General features: G+C 33.1%; 1 protein-coding gene across 1 annotated transcript; it reads right to left on the minus strand.

Moving 5' to 3' along the window:
• Positions 1-993: 993 nt before the first annotated feature.
• Positions 994-16,539, minus strand: LOC120339672 (ras-related and estrogen-regulated growth inhibitor-like). The gene is made up of 4 exons (XM_039407837.2): positions 16,337-16,539; positions 13,940-13,996; positions 4,178-4,251; positions 994-3,574 (listed from the first exon to the last, which is right to left on the minus strand). The coding sequence occupies exons 1-4, from the start codon at positions 16,398-16,400 to the stop codon at positions 2,948-2,950; spliced, it is 822 nt and encodes a 273-aa protein (XP_039263771.2). The 5' UTR covers positions 16,401-16,539; the 3' UTR covers positions 994-2,947.
• Between the last annotated feature and the right edge of the window lie 628 nt (positions 16,540-17,167).

Raw genomic sequence — 17,167 nt, forward strand, 5'->3', positions numbered from 1 at the left:
CGATCTTGTTTTATAGATATGTTACGACAGAAGGGTTATTATTTATTACTAGTTTTGTCCAGGTGGGCGAAAGCTTTGCTTTTGAGGAGGTTCAATTCGTCAGTGACAGATTAAAATTTTATTCCCCGACTCTGGGATCAAAATAGTTTCTGCTACGATTTCAATAAACTAAAAGTTATGTTGGTAAACGGAGCGTGGTGGCAAATTTGAAACGGGAAAATGGCAAGTGGCTGGCGATAATCCCAGCTCCTAATTTCTTTCAAGACATATTCAACTCACATCGAGAGCATAACTTTCTTCCATAGGCGCTTGGTTTTCGTTTGCCGTACGTGACCTTGTACACATACAGATCGCCTTAGCTTGCCTAATAAAAGTATTTGCGGTATCACAGGCGGGATTTTTATGTTTTAGTCAGTTGCTAACTCGAATCTTTCGCCTACGTCTAGGCGAGCATGGCAAATGCTTTTCCTTGTAAAGATGTAAGGAAAACAAAATTCTCTCCTAGACACCAATTTGAACTTGATTTTTGAACGAGTTCAAGACTTATTCTGACGCCCGTCATATCACATATATGTATCCAAACAGTCGGTCATTGATAAATAAGGAGTGTACGCAATCATACTGACCGGGCATTGCGTACCCGATTTATCTCACCCTCGGCGAGAAAGAGGTCATTAAAGTTCAACCCGAGATCTTCAACGAGCGATTATTTCAAATTGAAACTTGCTTGAAGACTTTAAAAATAACAATTTCTAATTCACGCATAAAAAAGTGAGTTCAAGGATATATCACAATCACGCATGGAATACTCGAAAGCGTGGCAACATGTTCACTTAAATAAACGCACGGTGAATTGCCATAAAGTTGCGAGTGGAGTAAACCAATACACGTCGATTCGAAATTGTTGCAGAAGCAAATTCAGCCAAAAACTGACAGCATGAATTTGAGCGTCCGAGCTATTAACTCAAGGTAATTATGATGAATATGGGGGTAAGTGGGTGTGCGAGACGCGCAAACTCATCCGTTAAGATGGTAAAAACGATAACCCTGCATTTGCTAATAACTAACAAATCTAGTCAAGCACGATGTAGAGATACATTCCTTATTTGAAGAAAATTAAGTATAAAAACAAAAATTGAATTTCACAGTACATATTCATTACGTTGTTGTAAAATATATAAAAAAGCAGTAAAACTGATTCGAAAATTGTACAAGAAATGACAACAAATTTTTATGATCAATATCAGCAACAACAGAAATCGTATACTCAGCCTTGCTGATTGGAACAAGCTATGTCAAACAAGATAAAGCCAAAAATATATCCCTGTGATGGATTTGCATTTCATGTATGACAAATTTGAGATACCAAATTGGATTGTGGTGAGGGCCATAATACATTGTGTGATATCCCAGAATTCTGCCTTCCATTAATTTCAATTTTATATTTCCTAAAAGGATTTACTTGTAAAAAAAGTACTATGCCATATATAACTTCATAAAATTTGATAGCTCTCATGAAAACTTCAAACTTCAACACTACACTGAAAAGTACTAATTTCGATTGTATGAATTTTAAGAGTTTTGTGCGAAACGTATGTCGACTATCCGAGACTTAAAAATATGGACAGGATTCTAATAAATAGGTCAGCATCCAATAAAACTGAAAGGGTAATTTATGGTAAATAGTATGTTCTTGGTCCCCCAAAATAGACAGTATTCATGATATTCAAACCCACAAAAATGTGATGGTAAGAAAATACCTGTTCAAATATATAACAAAGTCATGTGTGGGCCGAGAAAAAGACAATTTTGGATTGGCTATTCTCAATAACCAAAAATGACACCCCACAAAGTTGAGGGTAGTCACCAGCTGTATATAAACTAAAGGAATGCCGTGTCATACATGCATCGTTTTATGCACTTGTAAATACTGGACACGCTAACTATATCCTTACCACCAATTAAATTATCGGTTATCTAATTGAGACGAACTTGACAACAACTTTTTCACCTAGCGATAGACCGACCGGTGTAGCATCAGTATTCATGATTTTATATGAGCCATAATTAAACCACGATATATTATCGGTTTACGGATGATTCATGCCTGGTATAAATTCAATTTGTGGTTCTCAATTTATTTCGCTAATCATATTACCGAACCGCAGAATATAGTGGGAAATATAAAATGCCACACACACGCAACCATGAATTTTACCGCCCAAAAACGTCACGCATGAGTGAGTGTAAATCAAAAGTTTGAAACGCCCGATTTGAAATCGAAGTTTGCAACATAAAAACATTGGCAGGATAGTCCATGTCAAAATACATTCGTGTGCCGGGCAAAATAATTATTCCATGACCCCATGTGAAATACTTTTAAAGTACAGTACATTAAAATATATTAATTTAAGCTCAATTTAGATTGAAAACAGAATGGAAAAACTTGGAACATAAAGTGAGCAGTTACGGTTTGACCATAGCCATTAAATATTCGGTGTGGGTGGCTCGGTAAAACCGATGGTATTGAACTTTACAAGCTCAGGGAAGACGCGAACGCAACACTATTAGCTTCAGGGCTGTGCAATCCGAAGTATTTTCATTCGACCCCGGATGGCAAAAATTTCCGACTCCGGCTCCGATCTGCTGGCAAAACAATGCGATTTGAGTTGTAGATAACATAAATTTCCCATGCTAATCCTTTGTCACTATCAAATGAGTTTAGCATTTCAACTGAAATTCAGATTCTGGATAGCTGAATTTTAAAATATGAAATCGACTATGACATCGAAACACTAGTAGACTGTTACTCCGACTCCACAACCCTAACAATAGCAATCAAACTTGTACATCATTTAAAAGTGCTTGTGAAGAAAAAAAAAATGGAATTCAACAAATACCGCGTGTTGTTGGTTGCTCATCAAGTTTATTTTGATTTAGGGGGTTACTACAGTTTCACTGCCAACCCAGAATAATAACTACCCACAGACCTTCCCAGTGTCGATGCTCTGGCTTTAGGCATCTCATCGATACCATTATGTTGTTTTAAATTTGACGATTCAAGAAGTCTTCCTAGACTATCTCTGCGACCGGTAGAGGCGGCGCTTCCCCTACGGCTGCTTAGAGATCCACTGCTTATACTTGGCGGAGCAAGCAATGTCTTGTTCTTATTTGAATTTACCAAAAATTTGAAACTTTGTTTGACTTGGCTTAAACTACTCCGTCTCCGCCGACGAGCTTGTGAATTAAGTCTTCTTCTATGTTGAATTTCGCGACAAAGTTCTTCAAATGCTTCTCGAAGGCTTATTGTATAGTCTTCATCGTTTGCAGCACAAGCGCAGCACTCATAATGAGCAACAGACATGTTTATACATACATGTTCTGCCATGTCTATAGTAACTTGCCGGCAGTGTTGTAAATCGGTTTTGTTTCCCACCACTACATAGGACATGTTTTTCGCTGATTTAACGTTTTCCAAGTCTTTTCTGATTTGTCCGATTTTGTCAAAGCTTTTTTGATCGGTTACGTCATAAACAATCATAAAACCGTCAGCCCATCTTACGAGGTTTTCATCCTGAAAAATTCAAAATAAAAAGAATTAATAAAAATTGTTTTAATTCTAAAATCTTAAATTTTCAAATCTATTCATGATAGAGCTATGGGAATTATACTGTTTATTGCATGTGTTTCCAATCTTCTCTATGCCTCTTGGATGCATCGTGATTCTCAGTAATGCATATACCTTGCGCGCTTTAAATGCACTCCGGTTAGAATATCTGAGACCATCTCGATAATCACTAGCAGATTGCGAAAAAAAATTATTGGCCATGAATGCTCTCAATCACAAAAACTGTTCTTCTTTTTTATACTTAGTCACTCTCATATGACATAATACTACATGTCACATATTATGTGATTGTTCCAGGCTTGCAAAATCTGATAAATGTATCGACGTAAATGCAGCACATTTTATAAGTATTACAACGGACTTTCATAGATTCAAAAATGGGTTTTTGATTCTATTGACCCTCAACGACAACGTTTGTCTATGACATTTTTATGATAAGAGCATTTCCGTAAGGACCTTTGCTTTGTGTGAATTATTTTATCTTATTTGTATCTTTGACAATAATGACTTGAATCGATCAAAACTACTGGTAATAATATATTTATTCACCTGTCTAATAGAATCCATTATTTCCATTTGAATTTCTTCTCCGTCAATTATTATTTTGCTGTCGTATTTCGTCTCTGAACACAAAGCACGTGACGGTCAATAAATTTACAATGCAATAATATTTTATTATAATAATTACTACTTAATGAGGTTTACAACCCTATTCAGAGCGACATAATCAACCCCCATACTCGAAATTCAAATTCGCTAAACCTCTTTAAGACCAATGAATATAAGGCAATATTGAGAAGCTAAATTTAGGGCTGAAGTATGCTATTTTTGGAAGCACTTGTTAACACACACCCCAATTTCAGAGAGTTTAAACCTGCCACGAACAATTTGAAGATATCACACAAAAATAGTTTAGATAGTAATTTCTAGCAACTATAGGTCAATGAGCGTAGAATAGACTTATTTCACGGTTTAGATCAGATATTTGACCATGATATTTTATAACGGAATTTAGAATAGTAAATGGTCGACCGACGATGCTTCTTTGCTTTTCAATGCCAATATTGAAGTTTGAATACATTAATAGATAAGATACTTTTTTATGTTATGTTGATTATAGTCGTCCAGCTATTTTTATAGCAATTTGCCTCAATTTGTGATATTCCAAAATAATTGGGGGGTTTGTATAACATTTCACAACTATTTGTATACGACGGCTATTCACGCATTTTGCTTCAAACATAGTCCCATACAAGCAGCCAGTGATATCTCACGACATGTGGGGAGTCACTTTTATACAAGTACTATATTTTTTCACTTAGCTGGGTTTTGTCTGCACTTTCGCTCCTGTGGCGTGAGAGGTTTTTTAAATCATATATCACTGATGGGGCATCAGTTTGCTTGTGACCGTGCCTTGAGTAAACGCACTTAAAACGACCCTCATCCCATTGGTAACCGCTTCACCAGGTGTACAAACTGGTTATCATCATACCACATGTATGCTTTTACTTGTGCACCATAGATTAGTTCTGGTGTTTATCATAGTATATATATATATTATCTTTTATTCTAAGACGTATGATCGTTGGATATATCGTACTTTTAAACGAGGAATAGTCATGGCCTACACAAGGCCTGATATTTAATTTTATCACTCGCTAAAAGGCTTAAAGCGAGTAAATATCCATAAAAAACGGAATACATCCAATTGTCATTCATCACTGAAAATAATCCTTCGTCTTTTCCATCAACCATTGCCTAATGCAGGTGCATTAAAGATATTATATATGAAAATGTTTGGAATCTTTTCCGTCATGATCATGTTCATTTGATGGTTAATTATCTCTAATTTATTTTCCCTTTCGACTTCTGCACTTTCGGATTTTTACTTTAAATAGGGTAACTCATATGCGGCATAGTTCAACTCCCATCATACGAAGAGTTGTTGTATCAACTTTTGCAAGCATTTATAGTAATAGATTTATCATACTGCCTGATCTTAGTCACGGGTATTTCCAGCCTAATCCTTGTTAAATACGAAATTTTTATCACGAACTCAGCTGCTAGTTTTATTCGATTTTACCGGATTTTACTTACATCCACGCTGTTGGATAGCAGGGTATTGTTAGCGGAATGAATAAATAAATTTAAAATGATTAAATCTGCTCTAAAATCAAAAGATATGAAATTATTTATGCTATCAACGATTATTTAATATAAATCATGCTTGAAAGAAAATATTAAATAATACAAAACTTCGTAGATAATAAAAATTTGGTAATATCGGGGATTACGGTACGATACTGTTTTGACGCGTTCCAAGTTTCTTTATAAGCCCCATATCAATCATAAGTGTCGAATTACCCAAGTTTCTGGGTATAGTATAATGGAAGACCCATCTATTTTATATTTTAAGAAAGTTGAAATGATTAATTGATATTTTTGAACTGTTTATGAATATTTTAAAATAGATTGAGATGACAGGAAGTATTTTAATTGAAATGATACCGTATACGCGGACTGTACTAACAATAGGCGGCAATATTCAAAACAACAGTTTCATCAGCCATTTTGACGACTAATATCATTTAGCCTAAAATTTATATTTTCGAGTTTTTCAATGTGTAATAAATTTGCAAACAATACCGCTTCACCAAATAAAAATATTCATAAGTTTCACGCACCCAAGATTATTTGTAACAGTTACAAATCTAATTTGATTTTGAGTGATTTGTTGAATATTCTTTCGCACAATTTTTTGTGCGAAAGAAACCAAAATAAATATTATTCTATTTTTTAGGATGAGCGAATATACATGTTAAAATTTGGAAGTAAATAAGCCATAAACAAAATTTTGCAAATTGTAATTTTTTTAAGCATTGTTTGGAGGTGGAGCAATGAAAATTTAAAACAAATATAATATTCATAAAAAATGTTTAAACTCTCAGCATTTGCGTTACACTCATGAATTAAATAATTTTTTTCACTAATTATTTTCACTTGTGAGAGAGTACAAAACCATAACGTTCGTTAATGTTAACAAAACGTAATTAAGATTGAAGAAGCGGGAAACCACATTTGGAATATATTGCCTAATGTGTTTCGACTAGAAAACATATAAATTGTTCCAGAACCACGTTTCCACAAGTGATAACCAGCCATACATAATTGTGTTTTTTCAATTTTCAAAATTGAACTTTAGGTTTTAAAATTTAAATGAAATAATTCACAAAATCATGGGTAACGCATCAATGATGTTACTTATTTTAATGTTCCTTTTATTTCCAATAATGACAAACCCTTTGGTTGTTGCCTTCCATTAAACTGCCATGATTTGATTGAGGACTCTGAAGCTTTCAATATTTGGTCAAACAACTAATTGAAAAATAAATACCCGATAAATTTTTGCAAATATTTTTATTGACAATTCGATAAGATATATTGAGGTTGAATCAGGCTGATAAAACGTTGTTTATGAAGAAGTTGAATTCCACAGATGTTTGCTTGCATTTTTAGATTCGAGTTTATTTGTCTTTGGGTCGATTTGCAGAAACTATGCATAGTTAATGTTTCAAGAATTCTGTTTTGTTGTTCATTTTGATTTTCAAATGAGTAATTAGGTTGGTTTAAAACAGATTTATAGCGAAATGGGAAATTTTACAGAAAAGATGCATTCGATTATTCAAAATATAAAAATACACTATTTCTAATAAAAAAATTAAGAGATTTCCTATTTTTATTTTAAGGAATCCGAATTTTTTTATCGCGATTTTCGAAGGAATAATTGGGTTCGTTTCCAGACAGACTTATACAGATAATAGCAAATTTACGGCAAATACACTTTTCTAAATAAAAAAAATCTCAAGGTATCCTATTTTTAAGTCCTAAAGAGGTTGAAATGAAAAATATGAGTAATTTTGATATATTGAACCTAAACGATACATCAAAAATTAAGACAATATGAGTCAGTTGAAAATACCCAAAAATAAGATAATTGTAAAGTAAAAAAACATAAACGTGAATTTTTTAGAGAATCCGATGAACGAAAATACCATTCGATTTTTGGGTAAAATTTTTAAAAAATATGTCAAAACGAATGTTTTCAAGATTAAGCGGTGAAAAACAAATGATGTTAATTAATTGAAACAGAAAATAAGTATGTATGAAACCCAAAGATTTATACGCATTTTTAGATATTGGCATCAATTTTTCCATCGCGTACTTGAGACAAGAACAACGATAATATGCTGAGACGGGATTTACTTTTGTTAAATAATTTTATTTGGCAATAACTTTTGAAGTAGACATTCTGTCGCCCATATATTGACTTTCCCTGGAATTTTATTTGCCATTCGTGCCGCAATATAATGATTTGTAGAGATAGTATTATAACACCCCAAGCGACAAACGTTTATTAGCAAATAATTTACGCGAGAAAAAGTCACCTGTATGACTGGTATCATCGCGTGGAATGTATACCCTTGCAAAATAAGGTGGCCCAACCTAGTTTTAGTTCGTTGTAAATTCTAATATTCGATTTGAATTTTTTGTTGCAATTTTACACTGCCTTTTGAAATAGTAGTTCTACATTTCTACAACTGGTAAGCCATTATCAAGTTGAATTTTAATTTTATTCTAACAGACATTGTGATATTAAACGAAATCAATATTAATAACTGAATCTGATTTGATCTCCTAATATTTTTTAACTCAGATAATATGTGACAAGTGGTTACTTTGTTGAAAGGCTTAAAAGCTTTTGTAATGAATGAACAGTGTGTTAACCAGGTAAGGAAACGTAAAATCGCATTTCCATCTCTGTCAATCATAAAATATTGAATGTCATCAACGGTAAGTATTCAAGTCACTAATGAATATTATGCAGGCGAAGATAAGAAACGTTTTTGGATCAAATTGACAGCATTAAAGCCAACTTTTCCTGGTTGTTATGTCATTATATATGAGAAGACAGACAGACGATTCTCGTAGGCTCCTCGCGTAAGCATAACTTACGAGATTTTCACCAATTTAACCTATTCCTTCGTATATTTTTACAAATTGAATCGATATACGATATCGTATATTAGATCGAAATGGGCATTTTGTAATTCCCTCACAATAGCTTGAATAAAACAATAAACTCGTGATGGTATTATATCGCACAGGAAAGTGGTAGCATACTTACTCTAAAAATTTATCAGAATTATTATCTTATCCTTTGAATTCTATATTTAACTTTGTGGTATTTCAAACCAAACATAGATTTTACAAATATTAGGAACTAATCTACAATGAATGACATTTATAAATCGCTTAATCGAGTGATAAACGTTTAACAATGAGTATGCTTACCGGTCTATACAACACTGCTACAAATACGCGGAAAATTGTCTAGCATTTGACAGTTATTTATATGGTTTCATTGTGACACTAGTTACAAAAAGTATGGTCGATAAATAATCATGTACTAGAAAGATTGCACATTCATTAGAAATGATTCAGCCACTAATCTAGCTTTTTATACAATATTTTTAACAGCCTAGAATTACAAATCAATTTACAACTTTTTAAACAGTGTCCCGTTCAACTTTACGAAAGCATTTTTATAGTTGTATCTGATCTGATCAAGCTTGGAATGGGTGAAATAAAATTTAATTTTGTACTTTTGTGGCATTAAACTACAAATACTACCCACGCTGTTCCTGTGATCTTTTTATTTACCGACTTTGAGGTCAAACGATAGCTTTGTACAAGTGCTGATTTTCCGCGCCCTTTTGATAAATATTGAATTGAACAGAAACCCTTATCAATGGAGAACATTGTGATAACTGAATGGGGACAGTTTTGCGACGTAGGGTATTTTTATACTGACTGGTATAAACTTAAAATAAATTAAATAAGAAAAAATAAAGTTTAGAAAAATGAATTTCCGGAAGGGATAAACATCATTGTCAATACAATTTAACATCACCAACAAGGAAACAATGCTCAAATATATGGACACAAGGACCAAAACGATGTAGTATGCGTATCGGATCTTTTACAGTTAATTACCGGTACCGTAGTCTTCTCGACTTCGCCTGCTGACTACCAGATATCAACGACCGCGAGTGCGGAACCGCCACGAGGTGCGCAATTTTTAATTTTGATAATGTCTTCGCACACACATACACACACACACACACAAAAAGAATCTAATAGAACTGACTGATATATAATCTGTAACTTCTGCTGTCTTTGCTTTCTAATTAAGCGAATTAGATAAGTATCTGACTCCAAAAACAGAATATATAGTAGGTTACGTGTTCAAATTGAGATATCTGTTAATTTTATATAACAGTAAGGATCTGACCAATTTGCCTGTAAAGATTTTTATTTCCACGGATAATATATCACAATAAATTTACTTACAATAAAACACACTCACAATCGTGAAAACCAAGTCGGTGATGAATTAGCATTGTTGTATCGAACGAATTGAAATAGAAAAAGCCCTGAAAACCACGATCAAAATGTCTATTTAAACGGTAACATCTTTTTCATCTCGCTCGCCAAAAACGGTACCTTTCTTTATTATCCAAAAATCTCGTTTCCCACGGAGCAATTTTTGCTCATATCTAGAATGTTCGGTACCCTTCTTACAATAATTACACTTGTTTATAGGTTACCTGACATGGGAAATATCCATTTTCTCATACACGAGAAAGATCTAGACTCAATATTTCGAATGATCTAGAAAGATCTCTTCAATATTTCGGTTGTTTATGGGTCACCCGACATGGGAAAATATCCATTTTCTCATACACGAGAAAGACTAGAAAGATCTCTTCAATATTTCGATTACGTCAATTATTATATAGAATTTGACTTCCATTATCCAAATTATTGGTTAATTTGTTACAAATCCAGTGATCAAAGAAATTTTTTTTTTCACATAACAACAAGAAGAAAAATACCAACAAGAACAACCCCATAATAATAACAAAACGATTCATAGGTCCACACTTGGGACTTACATACATAATGTTAAATCAAGTTTATAATTATAAATACTAGGGTAGCGTTTTGCTCTACAAAGGCACTAAGCACGCATGACTATTGCTTTATTACACATCAAAATTTTAATTCCGGATTGGGTGCTGATCACATTTGCCTGGGGTTCAAAATATGTAAGTAACTGCATATGTTAAGTTCTGATATAACAGTTGCACGCTGTTTCAAGACATTTTCCAATACTTGAATGTAACCCTATCTAATCGAAAATTCGTAAAACATGCATCAAGTTGAGTACCGGAAAATTTAATCGATATCGTGCCAAATAAGAAACGTAGAAGGCCATATCGTCAAAAAATAATTATTGTGCAAAGTTTCTATACATTGAAATATTTTAGTAATTATACTACATGTTTAATTACAACTATTAATATAATCAGAATATTTAGAAAATGGTTCATGTTCCGTTAGAAAATATTGCTACATCTTCATAATAAGCATAATCTTATTCACTTTCCCACTTTCCTTGAGTTTAAAATTATTCCAGAATTTGACAAAGCGGGAAATCGATTCGCTTTGAACACTTTGGTTGAACATCTGCGAAAATAGCCTATTAGCATAACAAGTAGGTCTGTGAATAAAAACCGTAAAGTGACTGGAGGCATGTGATAGGGTATGTGCAATCTAGACTGTCTGTCAACTAGATTATGCATAACTTTGGATTTTTCTCCACGAAATGTCCTGGAAACTTAAAGTATTATAGATTATACAACATTCCAATAATGATATTTTTAAGCAAGTTCGCCCATTGCGATGCTACAAGAAGTCTTCAATTAAAAATGAAAGATGACTGAATTTCAAAAAAGGCAAAGTGAAATACAGAGTACTCCTGAAGTATGCGTACCAATATGGTGGACACCGGAACGTAGTACGGCCGTAATTTTAGGTACAAATACTACGTGAGTCACTTGGCTAGTCCCCGAACGCGTAATGGGACTAAAATAAGGAAAATTGGAATAAAATTAGGGACTAAGCCTAAGCTGGTACACATACTACGTTCCGGTGTCCGCCATCTTGGCACGCATACTTCAGGAGTACCAAATACAGACTAGCAAAGATTTGAATATGGATTCATTGTTGCCACTTAGTCATTGTTAGATAGATACTTAGTTGATTAACGCATTTCCAATTCCTTGTGACGGAGAAACTGTTCGGTGGATGCAAATTCGACAAAAACAAAGTTTCAAGAAACACTTTTCACGCAAAAAGTTGGTATTGAAATTTAAACTTTACAGATGGACATTCTTGAACATGCAAGCCAGCGATCATTGTATCGCGAATTCATAAAATAAAAGTTCTTCAGATACCAAGGACCAAGCGACAAAATCAACAATTTACTGACAAGCAGGCCATAAGGAAGAAAGGGCATTTGACGTAATCATGACGTTATTCAGAATTATATGACCTGGATGCAAATTGGTGGCGTCAATGATTAAAGTGATGTCATACAAGTACATAGTGAATAATTTTATAGGTGCCAATAATAAAATAAAAAAGTAATGAGAAAGGATCTATGATATGATTTGACATGAAATGTAATTCGCGTTATTGCACCAATAAAACTTTATGAATATTGATATGTAAGCAACAAAAATATTTATCATGACCCAACTATAAACGCGTTTAAATAGTAGATATTATCCACGGTTAATACTCGAACAATGGTGATTGCATAGAGTAAGCTACGGCATAACAAAATTTTATTGTTACGAATATAAAAACACATATAGTGTTATATTTTGTAAATAGCTGCTAACAATAAACTACAGTGTAATACAATGAGTAACTATATCGTACTGTTTGTCGGGATGTCCGTGTGCCCTTATAACAAACTTGCCTATAAAACAAATTCAAAATAAAAGCACAGCCAAGACAAAATCATCGCAAAATAAAACTTTTGTCTGGTATCAATCAATGACAGACAATTAAATAGATTCGTATTCTCCATGTTCATATTATTCAATACTACATTCACAACATACCGAATCTCTAACTTAGGAAGCTAATGAATGTCTTATTCATCTGGCATAATTTTCAGTATCATAACCAGTACATGCAAACGAAGTGAATAATACAAATCTGTAGGAGTTTTTATATTCTCAAACTGGCGGTGACGCATGTTCCTTCCTTTAGCACAGCGATGCCATAACGAAGTTTAAATAAAATTTAAAATTTATGTTATGGAAAAAGACTCTTTTATGAAAGCACGTAATCATAATAATGGTTTTGATGTGCAATATATCATTTTTTTCTGTAAATTTGGCATATATCAGATGATGACTATTAAATACATTCATTTGTTCCGAATGGCAATTGATTGCTTGACTAAATAAAAAAAAATACAATACTTTTCAGGTATATGGTATAGTCATCTTCCGGATTAGGCTTTAATTATCCGTATAACTCCTCCCACAACATATAAATATCAATTTTACATCGGAAATTTTGTATTGCTTTCGGATATAACCGACATTGTAAAACTCATAGAATACTACCGGTCGTTAACTACTTCGTAAAAATTGGGAGTTTATGAGGTTTAGCTAAATATTGGTTCATGTGTTAGTCATAGTGTATACAAGCTGACAAAGGTGACCAATTTCTAAACCATTCCAATATTTACCAGGCATTATATTAAAAACGTAGGTATAACTAGATCTGAGATTCAAAAATACTGTCGAATGCACCTTGGAAATCATATAATATACAATGATAAAAATATCCAAGATACATGATATGTAACAAATACAGCTCTGAATTATGCTTGGCGAGAAATATTTCATGAGAATGTGTAAGAATATCGAAGAAAAATGATGCAATAACTAAAAATGTTTGGTAATTCCAATTACCAACGAGAATCAGGACTTTATTATTTGTAATATCCATCGCCTAGCTAAGCATAAACAATAGTGGAAGACACGAGTTATCTGCCCCGCAAACGAGGAAAGACTGTCAAATTGCATTTTCAGTTTCCTCATTTTACACACTGTCTATGTAAGTTTTGAGCAAGTCTATTGATGGTGACTTAAAATCTTTTTAATGTTTCATATAAATATGCTTTTATCAATAACTGTTGCGCTAAGTATTCAAAGTTTCCCTATAAGATGTACTGCACGGACAAGTTCATGTACATCATATACACAGAAAGCTACTTATTTTATTTAGATAATACGTACATAATATTTTCGGTGTAGAATATAGTTAGATAGTACATCCAACCTAGTTATACTGTTTTGCATAAAATATCATTGATATTCTTACCAACATCTGAATTGTATTCTCCTATAAATCTTCCTGTCAAATATTTGACCACCAATGCTGTAAAATATAATAAGAATGACATCATTTTATTGAATTAATAATTGCAAAAAATATCAAATATGGACTGTACTTGATTGAGAAATTGTTTATACTTTCTCAGATTCGATTATTCACGAATTATACTGGGACATACAAGGAGCATCCTTTAAATAGTCTGAGTAATAGTAGTCTACGCATAGTATGACTGAATATTAGTTAGTTATGAGAAACTTGTTCGAAATGACGTTATGAAAAATTTATACGTCAATTCTATGCTTTCATGTTTTTGTTTTTCGTGTTTGTTTTATAACAGCTTGACTAGATGATGAAGTCGAATTGTTAAAATTTATTGTGAAAGAGTACAAAACATACTTGTAATGAAAGGTGATTCAATTCCAAAAAGGAAATGTATTCCACTTTCTATTTTTTTTTCATATGGGCTTTTTATCTTCTCAAGCCAGTTTTATAGCATTAATAAATTCAACGAATTTCGCTATTTTTCAAATGGAGTTCATGTCGTGATTTTTTGTGAAATAAAATTATAAGAATGAAGATATTTATTTATTAATTTTTGAGTTGAAAATATGTTCAGTACGATTGTATCCATACACACTATTTATGGTACAGCAATAATTTTGAATTTAACATGGCGCTAAAATTTACAATGTTTTTGTTATCTTATAATTGAATCCGTCTTAAATTTGAGCATATTACGGTGTAAATGTGATCGATTTTGGGTACTCTCGAAGTATGTGAACCAAGATGGCGGACACGGGACGTAGTTTGTGTACCAGATCAGGGTTAGGCCATAATTTTATTCCAATTTCCCTTATTTTAGTTCTATTACGAGTTCGGGGACTAGCCAAGTGACTCCCGTAGTATTTTCACCTGAAATTATGGCCTAACCCTAACCTGGTAAACATATTACGATCCGGTGCCCGCCATCTTGATTCATATACTTCGGCAGTAGATGATTTTATACTGTACAGTTGTTAACCTTGAAAACCCAACACAAAAAAGTAAAAACATGTGAGAACCGTTTGGTCTATCGTATTGAATGTACGACACTATACTATCTTATAACTTATGAATTGTTTAATTTGTAACATTTAAGCAAACAATATTCCATATGGAATTTTAATATTAACATAGAAATCTGTAGAAAAATATTCAGTAAATATTACTAAACATCTCCATGTAACATAAAACTATTGACCAAGCATGCCTAGTAAAATGAAAAATAAATCCAATCAGTTGTGAATGTAAAATAACTAAACAAGCCTTCTTTCCAATGAAGAATAGAGTGTATAATACACAGAACAAACATAAGGTATACATGATCATGATTCTATAGAGACTATGTCTCGTTTTGATTTTTGGTTATTTAAATATCCAGTCAAACATGTTATCAACGTTGCCAACAAATAGTTAAGTAACAGACAATATATAAATAAGGGACACACCTATTCTTGTCAAAATGTCACACTTATTGTAAGCGAGTGACACATCTTTTAAAGCGAAGTGTACATTGGGTGGGCGTTTCTGTAGTATTAATACAGAAAACAATCTATGGCGGCTTTTTGTTTGTTTCCTATGTTTCACTTGTAGGATTTTTAACCGCTATATTTACATTATACAGGTACAAGAAAGCTTCTATCCTCAACTGTACGGATAAGATGAACAGTATTGAAGTTTAGTATAAGTACTGTATAGTACAATGTAATTATTATCCACATAGCACTCACTCTACCAATGGATACTGCTGATTTATAGATATACTACTATCGATTAATTTTTTGTAAAAAACGGATGGCAACTCGTCATTAGGCAATCAATTTTTATTTTGTATAACACAATAAAATGTTATGTATGTACATACTGCGGGAATCTCTTTTTCTGTCAAACGACAACTTGAAACGGTGCACAACGGTGCTTGTAAGTTGAACAATTCAATAATATCTTCACTTATGAGTCAGCATAAATGTATTACTTCGGCCAATTATATATTGTCAAAGTGTGAGGTATTATTCAATAACAACTTATGAGCTTCAGCGCTAAATAGATGTAATTAAGATGTAAAATATAATTTGTGGTAAATTGCTGCATCCAAAACCAATCTGTATTTACTGTTACCAATGCTTGTCTGTCTGTAAATTAGGCGAGATGGAATTTAACATTTAGGTTACCGGTACTTCGATGAATATTCACCCGGCCTAATTACGCGAAATTTAGTCTACTACATTGCCTTTATGAACAATATAGTACTCTTACTATGAAAAGCAACCTTACTGTAATGTAAAAGATGTAACTTAAAATCGAAACCGAAAAACTCGAAGTAAAGTTTCAAAATCTACATACCTGTTTTGCCAACGTGCTTCGATCCTACCACCATAATTCGTAGACTATCTGCGTTAGGCGACATCTTCGCATAAATATAGTTTCAATTGGTAATATCCACAAGCGTCTCTTCCGATATAGACCTCAGCCCAGATTTCAAGTTCTGGTCGACTTCTCTGCGCTCCCGACCGACATTGAAGAGCGCTAGACTAAGACTAACTGCTAGGCAGATGGGACCCCGCTATATATATATTTGAACTGCTCTCAACGACGGCGAAGAATATCGTTTGATTTATGGTTTTTCTCTTTTGTCGTCAATGCGATATTATGTTAGGCAATATACACGGCCAAGGATAATTCATTGATGGAACGCGCCGTTGAAGCGCGGTCCGTCTATGAATCATGCTTGATGAAGAATTGTTCATACGATTGGGTGAAATTACTAATAAAAATTCAATTTTTATGGTTATTTCATAGTTCTCATAGTTCATGTTTATTTTTCTAACCACCGATGCAATTTTCAATTATTGGCAGTAGATTTGTAGTCGTAAATGCTTTACTAAATATTAGGTCTCAAAATCTTGACGATGAAATGAAAGTAGTCGTTACAATTTTTTCCGATGGCACAAATGTAGCCTGCTATAAAATACGGGTACCATGCGTTTCAAAATTGTATGTAAATTAAATGTGCAAGTTACAATATTATTTAAAGTATTTTATATTTGCTGTAAAATTGCGAATAGGGAGATAATACCACGTAACATCCACGAAAAAGCTTTACAATTAAGAAGTTCAAATTTTAAGTAAATATAAGCTTGCGTTGAAAATCATTAAAATTTACTACAATTTACA

The sequence above is a fragment of the Styela clava genome, chromosome 9 (assembly GCF_964204865.1).
Source record: "Styela clava chromosome 9, kaStyClav1.hap1.2, whole genome shotgun sequence".
Taxonomy (NCBI): domain Eukaryota; kingdom Metazoa; phylum Chordata; class Ascidiacea; order Stolidobranchia; family Styelidae; genus Styela; species Styela clava.